The 10,301-nt window shown below is 32.9% G+C and overlaps 1 protein-coding gene across 3 annotated transcripts in view; it reads left to right on the plus strand.

Moving 5' to 3' along the window:
* The window catches only part of LOC106875711 (alpha-actinin, sarcomeric), a 149,756-nt gene that overhangs the window by 108,501 nt on the left and 30,954 nt on the right, over nt 1-10,301 (plus strand). For 2 of the 3 annotated variants that reach the window (XM_014923958.2, XM_014923960.2), the window contains one exon: nt 682-760. In XM_014923958.2, coding sequence (XP_014779444.1) covers nt 682-760 — 79 coding nt within the window. Of the gene's footprint in view, nt 1-681; nt 761-1,333; nt 1,413-10,301 lie in introns of all 3 variants that reach the window. The other variant, XM_014923959.2, reaches the window with a different exon arrangement.

Genomic DNA, 10,301 nt, shown 5'->3' on the forward strand with positions numbered 1-10,301 from the left:
CCACCACCACACACACTTATCATCTGAGTGGTTCCCCACAGGAAAAAACAACCTGCTGGGAAAATAATTGCTCTAAAAAATAAAAAATTAAATAAACAGTTCACTCATTTAAGTGCAGAAATATTGATGTTGAAGAAACACACAAAAATGAAAAATAAATATCTGCTCCTCCAAATATATGCATAATCTAATGATTTTAGTTAAACCTCTAATGACATTCTATATAGTAACGCCTCGTTATATGTACTTTACTTTAAACTAGTATTTTCCACCGGTCAGCTCCTTATATGTCATTCAGTTTTTTTTGTTTTTTTTTGTTTTTTGTTTTTTTTTGGCAGAATCTAGACCAGATGCTTAGTAGCATTTCTTCTGGCTTTTTACATTCCAAGTTCAAATGTTGCCGACGTTGATTTGCCTTTCATCCTTGCAGGTTCTATAAAATAAATACCTGTCAAGCACTGCATTTGGTGCGATTGACTAGCCCCTCTGCCAAAAAAAAAAAAGGCGAAAGTAAAGAAAGAAAAGAAAAATTGCATAAGACAGAATTTCATTTTAATACTTTGAACCAGAAGCTCTTTATACCATTGCTATCCGCTTGTGTGGTTTTTTAAATTTTTATTATTATTATTATTATAAATTGTTTTATAAAAATTGCATAAATGTATATTTATCATATTACAGCTGGAAGGATGGTCTGGCTTTCTGTGCCCTGATCCACAGACATCGTCCAGAACTGCTGGATTATTACAAACTCACCAGGGTAAATCAATCTAAAAGAGTTCTCTGCAAGTTATCACTGTTGAGCTGATAACAATAAACTCCGTTTTGTCACCCTCACGTTGTCCAACTTGTTGCCACCCATCTATTTGTTGTCTGACCAGTGCTTTACTTATGCTGCTCACACAAACACTATCTAACTGAGCAAGTTTTGGCAGTTTATAGAATAAAAAAATGATAATTAAGAGACATAAAAAGATAATTATTTTCTCTATTCTTTTTTTAACTTCTATCATTCTTCTCCCTCAGAATCATTTTCTCTCAGTCTGACATATCACTGGCAAGAAACGCCAGAAGTGAAATGAAATTTCATTTGTTTTGTTGTTTACTTACACATATAGAGAAAATAACATATCAAGTTTTTCTTGAAGAAAAAAAAAACTGCCAGAACTTGCTTCTTTTGGTGACGGTGCTAAATCCTTACTACCTGACACTCTCTTCTTTTATTTCTTCTCTATCTATTTAATATCTGGTGTCTGTCTGTTCAGGAATGCTAACTCTCCGTTGAGCAACTCATCAAAATGCATGTATTGTATGTTTCTTTGTCTTTCTACAGCTTTAAAGATGGCTTGGCCTTCTGTGCACTGATTCATCGGCACCGGCCAGATTTAATTGATTACCACAAATTGTCCAAGGTGAGTGTAGTGTAGAGTAGCAGTTAGCGACAACCAAAATTGTTTTCATTTCTATCATTTTTATTTTTTTAGTTTACTATAGAAACTATATCAGGTTACTGTAGTCTAGGGCTGTTTTTTTTTTTAATAAAAAGGAAGTGGTGCAAAAATATCTGCAGCAATTAAAGTGTGTGCCCTATTTTTACAATAAGCTAGTCAGACGAAATTCGGTTACGTACTATTATAATAATGATAATAATTAAAGGTTGAGCAATGACTTTGGGGTTGTCTTGCCAGCACTCCTTTCAATAATAATCTGCTCAAGGCAACCTGTGTTATAATTTTATTAAAATTCCAACTGAAATCTGCTTATTACAAGAATGTTAACAAAAGATTTCAGTAAGCAAACATTTTCCTCATATTTTGATTTTCATGTAAAAGCTCTTTGTGTTCCTAGGTCACTGTGAGAGCCTTGATATGGCTGTTTTACTTGCTAGAAATAGCAGCCGAACTTCTACCATCTTATAAAGAACACATTGGCTACTGTTGTCCAGAGTACACTATTCTTTAAGAAATATATCAATAGTATACTTTTGTTAGAAATATGGTATATGAAAGTCATAAACTGAGGCTAACATAGTAAGTTCAAGGCCTAGCATCTTAAAGATGAGGTGATAAAAACTATACCTATACTATTACCTAATTAAAACCATCATTTATTGTTTCTATGTAATTGGTGTAACTACACTTACACTTTCTAAGTTTTTCATTCTACTCTGGACTTTATTAGCAGTTTTAAAGAATATAATTTATCCTCCAATTTTGTTTTAACAGCAGTTTAGCTTTTAGTATACTTTGAAGAAGCTAGTATGTGTGTATATATATATATATATATATAATGTGTATATTATAATGTCAGAAGACTTTAGAAACTTCAGAGACATGAAATAAATTGCTTTTAATGGTAGAATCTGAAGTAGATAAAGCTATAAATAAAAGCATGTAGATCACTGGATTAAAAAGAGGAGCCTGAATCCCACAGGCAGTTTTTGACTTTTCCATCTAAGGGTTTTTTTTTAAAACCAATATTTACATGCTTTTATTTATTTTTACATATGTATGTATATATATATATATATATATATATATATATATATATATAGCAACAGAAACGGTATTAATACTAAAAGGTAATCTCGATCTCCAACTGAATGTGGAGGTTGTGTTAGTATACAGAATACTGTGTTATTTACCTGGAGGGAATCCCTTATAAAAACTAGTAGTACATAAAAGCACTTATAAATGTATCATTGACAGAAGAGAGCCGTCTGCTGTGGCTCCGATCATGGGATTTCACCCTGCCATGGGTTCTTCAGTGACAGATGTCCTGCAGTGGCATAACATCCAAATTTCCCATCAACGATGTATAGAATAACAGTGCTGTACACATACACACTATATCTTCAGATAGTTACAAGTGTATTTTGACCATGTTCTTTATACATAAGAACAGCTGAAGCAGCTTACCTGAAATAATCTTCAGTCATGTCTTTTCTATTTTAGAGCAGACAGTAAATTCATCATACTTTTGCCCCCATTATGCTAAGGTTGTCTCCAGTTGTTATACTGTGTTTAAAAGTCAGCTTAGAAATCTCTCATATTGTTGTTGAATATATTTGAAATCTCTTCTCAATGGAAATATATTTTATTATCAGCCAAATAGTCCTTCTTAAAATGTTCTTTCCATCATTTCTCTTGGCCTTGAGGAGGGAAATGCTAACTAACATGTACTATGTTACATTAGTCAACAAAATATTAACTACTAAAATGACATTTACTAAGTCTTAGCAGTTGAATTCTAATCTTCGACATACTGTTGAAGAATACTGCAAAACTAGTGTTGTAATTACCACACGTGACTGCTGCTATAATGTTAGCTACATGTTAAAGTAGCTTTACTGATATATGAGCAACTTTAATCATTAGTATGACTATCTTTAATGTAGTACACTACTGGTACACTGTGGTTCACCATTGACCTACTTTTTTTGTTGGAGCATCGTTTTCTCAAGATTAATTAACTATAATTGCTTATTCTGTAAAGACTTTATCTGTTTTACTTCTGTCTTTCCATGTTAGCATGGGTCGATTGGAGACTTATACTTCAGTTTTATAATCATCTGACAGAAGTCTTAGACACAGTATTTAGTTGCTATTTCACTGTTTGGTATATTTTCAACATGGTGTTTAGGCTTGAAGTGCTCTCAGTTTCCTTTCACTTAATTTAACATCATTTAGCAGAAGTCTTAAGTACCTCAATTTGGAGAAACTGGAATCAAATTTTTCATTTAATGGAAAGTAAAAGTACCACATGAAAATACGACACAGTACTTCAGTTAGTTTTCATGTTTGATATGCACAACATACTACATAGAGATCTATCACATCCTGCCATCTTACTTTAGGTTTTAGTTCTGGTCTCATAGCCATCATCCTGGAAGATGTATCCTTTCAAGAATCACTAGTGTAAAAATTCACATCTTCAGAGAATCTCTAGAATAATTGGATTTCTTCAGAATAAAATAACAGTAATAAAGTTGTCACAAGTTTAACTAATCAAATTGAAGTTTTGTTCATAGGACATCATACTTAGTTATCAAGAAAGCTGCCTTAAAGGTAATAACATACCTTCACAAGGTGTATAATTCTTAAGTGTGTATGCTGTGACCTGTTAACGGAAGGTAACAAACTCTTCACAACAAAATACATCCACTATTACTGCATGTCATATAACTAGCTTCCGTGAAAAATCTTTCTTGTTGGTGGCCTTACATGACTTTACATAATTCACTTGTATATTTATTGAACACTTATTGCTGTTGTTTTTGTTGTTGCTTGAATTTTCTAACTTTTGTTAAAAATATCAAGTTTATGTACGTTTACAAGCCATACATGTCAGAATTAAATATTCAAATATTTAGCTTAATTTAGTGTTATTACTATTAGATTGGTTTTATTTTGGAGTATATGGGAGAAACAAATAATTGCTCATTTAGGACCTAAATATTTCCATTATAATTTTGATTAATCCCTCTGCAAAAAAAAAAAAAAATTCCATTTTATTCTTGTCTCTAGACCAGTTTAGAGTTACCCTCTCCTCTTCCAGTCAATATACTGTATTTTCTCTTTAATGATGTTTGGTACCTGCAGAAGAAATAAGAATTTCATCTTTCACTTATAAACAGAAGCGTTGCCCTATACAGGCATGGGCAACTTTTCATGAGAATCGAGCCACATGAAACATGGCTTGTTATTTTGTGAGCTACACTACTAAAAAACATTCAAGGTAATTTTTTGTTAGTTGTGTCATTCAGGAGGTCCCATAGGCTTCTGGTTGCCCATGACTGATATATAATGAAAATTAGTCAGCATTTAGTGCAGTTAATTACAACTTTATATTAATAGTCTCCTCCTACATGTCTTATTACTTGGAAAGGACTGGAGGGGTGTCTTCTAAATACTTATGCCCAGTAACAACTAATCTGTGTCAAAACAACTTATACCTGTCCTGTCTCCCTGCAACATAAGATCATTTATAGTTTAACCTCACCAACCAATGTGACATTTACACTTTAGAATTTTAATACTCTCTGCAAGGATTATAGCAACCAAACAGTCTAGGATTAAAGAGAGGAAGAGGAACAAAACGAAAAAAAAACAAAACGAAAATCCCCACAAGTATCCAGCTGATTTTCATTTAATATATACTTAATCCCTTCTCTCACTATTCTTCTAGTCATCTTTTGCTTGGTTTAGGTTGTTAAGCTAAAACTTTGTTATTTTTACAATAGGTGTAGTTGACAGCTGTGTTTTCAGTAGCCCTTAGCTTAACTTTTTAGTTTGTTTTTTGTTTTTTTCATATTATTATATTTTATTTATTTAGTTATTTCTTAGTTTTGTAAGCATTGTAAATTGTATCTAAATGCACTGCTCCCCACTCTCTACATCCACATAGTAATAATCTTTGTTGTCATCTGCTGTTCGGCTGCAACAAATATACACCACCGAGGATGGTCTGACGGTGTACTACCATTTTTCTACTCGGAATGAATGATTGCATTTTAATGATGTAATCCGACACTTGATAGATCTGTTATTCTTTTACTTGTTCCAATCATTGGAAACAAATAAAAGTGGCCATGCTGGAGCGCTGCCTTGAAAAGTTTAGTCAAACAAATTGACTCTGGTACTTTTTCTGGCAATCTCTTTAGTTAAGTGATGGGGATGTAAACTAACCAGTGCTGGTTGTCAAGCAGTGGGGAGCACAAACACAAAAACCCACATACACATATATGGTGGGCTTCCACATAGTTTTCATCTGTCAAAGTCACTCTTGGGGCACTGGTCAACCTGGAGCTATAGTTAGAAGATACTTACCCACATGGTTAAATGAGTAGTTATCAATCATAGAAACCAGTCCAAAATTGGAGTGTATGAGTTAGACATAGTCCTCCATCCCATCTAAGCTGGTAGTAACTATGAATAAGGCAATGTGTTCAACCCATGCCGGGTGGACATGCTGACATGTGCTGGATGAGCCATCATGAGCAAATCAGTTCTTATTCAGGTCTACTGTCCTCCTTGATGAGTCAGGGATCATGACTCTCACGTGTTCTATTTTTAACTTGTCTTCTTCTGCTGGATGCTTTTTTTCTGTTGCCAATGGCTACATTTCATAATTGCCCCCAGCACTAGAAAGTTACCTTATTTCTGGCAGATAGAAGAGAGAATAATGAAAAGGGATTAGAGCAAGAGAGGGAGAGAGAGAGATGATGAGGAGGAGGAGAATATTAAAGGAGAACTAGTGTACTAAGAGTGGGAGGATGATAAACAGAAGAGTATAAGCAAGAGAAAGTGACAGACAGCTACATGATGATTATTGGTAAGGAGGTTCAATAGGAAAGCATGAGAAGCATGATGAGGGAAGAAAGAGTGAGAGGAGGGAGAGGGTAATGAAAGCAGAAATACTGGAGGTGGGGAACGGGAGTGAGAGTGATGGATGTTGATAAGTGACAAGAAAGGAGTGTGTGTGTGATTATACATTGACTCTCTCATTTGTCACTCATATATAATGTATATTTATATTTGGGTTTGTGTGTATGTATCAAATTTGAATCCTGTTTTGATCCATATTTCTATATGTATATATATATATATATATATAATTAAGGTGGCTATCAGCAATTCAAAACCAAGGAAATGATTCACCATCACGAAGAGCACCAGCATTGCTAGAAATAGGAGTCATAGACTCCTTAGCCTTGAGATCATGTGCTTTTTGTGGCTAAGAAGTCTATGACTCCTATTTCTAGCAATGCTGGTGCTCACTGCACCCTTGTCACTCTTAGTGATGTTGAATTATAAATATATACTGGTAAAAGAGAATAAAAAAGGCTTATACAACCATCTTTGAACACCCAAGTAAAATTAATTGAGCTGAAATTCTCAACACCTAGAAATGACGATGATGATGTATGTTCTGTTTAAGTCTCAATCAATTGTCAGTCGTTGCATGTTGCCTTCTCCTCAACCAAGCCTGTAGTGTAGTTTTGTGTTTGCAATTTTCTCTCTGAATGTCCTTGCTGTTGTCTCTCTAACCATTCAGTATTGTTACTAAACTCAACTAACTTGTTTGTTGTTACTCACTCCATTAATGCTTGTTTCTTTGATACTATTAAAAACTCTTGTTTTCTTTTTTTCTCTATTTCTTTCCTTTCCTTTAGTCATTTATTTATTTTTTCTCCTTTTCTTTTATTTCTCCAATCTGTTTCTCCTTGATGTAAATATGTTGATGTTACTCTCTTTCTAAGGCAAGACATTTGTTTTGATTTCAACTAAGTAATTACGATAAAAAAAGATATATACTCCCCGTTTCATTAAGTTGAGTTAGAAGTTGACAATGATGCAAGTAACAATTTCAGTTCACCAAACTTTAGTGTTTGCACTTCGACAAGAACAAAAAGGAAAAAAAAAAAAAAGCGTTTGATTTGGTCATGGCACTTGACTCCTCTTATACACAATGTTTTAAACCAGGGGCTGGGGAAACCCCTGCCCATGGGCGCAACTGCGCCCACGAGCCTGTTTTATTGTGCCCGCAGGCTGATATACTCATATGTACAAAATATAGTAAATTTTGCAATCAAAATTTATTCAATATTCGTATACTTATTTGAGACATGGGTCGTGTTTCCAATACAACTTAAAATGGTCAGGAATCATCCGGTAATTGCCATTTGAATGGAAATTTTGTTTTCACTGTAAAATATATTGCTAGGTTTATACCACCCCCTTGAGACCCAATTACACTTTAGCTGAAAAATGTAGAATACCTCTTAAGTAATATAAACATCGTAAATTCAGTGGTGGCTTTAATGAAGATGGTACACATTAATTTGATGTGTTAAACTTATGTTTATTAATGTATATCAAATTATACATAGATATATACAAGATTTACACAGGTATAATTGAACCTGTGATCCACCCATGGATCTTTTTCTTAAGAAATTTTTGCCCGCTGCAACATTGTTTTTCTTTCAATTAACTTCAAAAATAATGAAGAATAGAGAAAATTACTTCATCATTATTAACCTGAAGTTTGGAAAATAATTTTATATGAAATTTTGATAGGAAGTTTTTATTTAGATCACTTTAAAACAGGAAATCTGTATCATAAAAATAAGGGCAGTTACAGTCAGTTTGGTATGAAAAGGGTGAAATGAAGAACCAAAGTTAAGTAATAGTTTATTGCCCAGAACATAGTAGAAAGATTATTTGATGTAAGTGATAAATTCTTTGATGTAATGCTTATGTATTCATGAAACAATCTGAATAAATAAGCATTACATTTGACGGAATAATCTTAATGCTAAAGGGTTAGTATGAAGGAAATGGCTTTTAGACAGTCATTTATTTTACACTATTCTTCTCTCTTCAGGCAGTTTGGTAAAAATTAAAAAAAAGTCCAGTTTTTTTTACTGGGATTTACTGAAACTCCTGTCTTTCTGTATTCTGTTTCCTATCGCTAGATTTCTGGGAAAATACAGTCTGGTTATTTAATTTACTCCTGTTAACAAATTTGAAGTTTTTGCCTCTATTTTAAAATAGCTTCCAAATAAATTATTTCACCAGATGTTAAAGAATGGAAAACGAGTGTAGGGGAAGAGGGAGATATGACTATTTGAAGATTTCTGAAAACTTCTGTTGCAGAGTTCTATCAAAAGAAGGAGTGGCAATTCAATTCAGCCAACTGAAATTGAGAAGCTCATTATAAGAAATTTAGGTTTATTGGTTATTTTTGAATGAACCTTATTCTGTCAGGTTTCCAGCTGGGAAAACAACTTGATCACTGATATTCCTTAAATTAGAAATGCTATTTAACTTGGTTATTGTCATTTTCATCATCATCGTAAAACCTTTACAAAACTACCATTGTGATGTAGAAACACAGTAAAAGAAATGAGGTTTCTAATAAGTTGTCCTTCTTGTCTAATTATATACAATTGGGTCTTCTATTAGTTGTACCATTTGGTATAAATAGAGACAGAGACCTAACACACATAGAACAGTCACAGCCTGTAAAATTACCTGGACAACACAGTTTGACTAGTTCCAACCTGCCTGATTTAAAATTGGTCTGAATGATCAATACATACTAGATGACCGAGTTTTAAGGTGGTCAGCTAACCAGCTAAACAATTGATAGTTCATATTCCATCATCATTGATGGTCTAGGACATCATCATCCTCATCTTAACTGTTTTCATGTCCACTTTTCCATGGAGCTATTGAAGCAGGTTTTCAACAGCTGGATGCACCTCCTGTCACCAACCCTCACCTGTATCCAAATAAAGTGATATTTCCCATTTGTCAGACAGGTTTTCCCAGAATGACATTAAGTCTCCTTGTCTTGACATCACATCAAGTGTCCCCATACACAAGCAGTATCATTCATTTCCAATGTTCTGTGAAAACATATCAGGCCATGGGGAAATATTACCATGCTTGGAAACAGGGGAAGGCTAGAGACAGGAAGGACATCTGACCATAGAAATTCTGCCCTCGATAAACACCATCCAGCCCATGCAAACATGGAAAAATGGATGTTAAAAACCGTCATTGTTGGGTTAATAGATCACTATGTTACAGATGGTTTTGATCAAAACTAATTAGGGATTGACAATAACGATAAGCTGATACCCTTATCAAAAGCAATACACAACTGATAATGAATATTCCCAGTAGAAGAAACTTACCCATGATGCAATACAAACTGATAGTCTAGTTATTTCATTGCCATAAAATTGGCTTTCATCTCTATACTGAATATTATTAGTTTTATTAGAAGTTATAGGAATTCAAATCAAAGGAACGATGCTTTCATTCATCCTTGTTGAGCAGAAAGATAGATCTCCTATCAACATAGAATGTTTGTTAGTGTATTTGCCAATGTGAAGAATATACATATATGTATGTGCATATATATATAATATATATATATGTATGTGTATATATATGTATGTATATGAATATATATATGTATGTATATATATATATATATATGTACATATATATGTATATATATATATATGTACATATATATGTATATATATATATATGTACATATATATATGTACATATATATATGTATATATATATATGTACATATATATGTACATATATATGTTTATATATATATATGTACATATATATGTACATATATATGTATATATATATATATGTACATATATATGTATATATATATATATGTACATATATATGTACATATATATGTATATATATATATATGTACATATATATGTATATATATATATATGTACATATATATGT

Source organism: Octopus bimaculoides, chromosome 6, assembly GCF_001194135.2.
Source record: "Octopus bimaculoides isolate UCB-OBI-ISO-001 chromosome 6, ASM119413v2, whole genome shotgun sequence".
Taxonomy (NCBI): domain Eukaryota; kingdom Metazoa; phylum Mollusca; class Cephalopoda; order Octopoda; family Octopodidae; genus Octopus; species Octopus bimaculoides.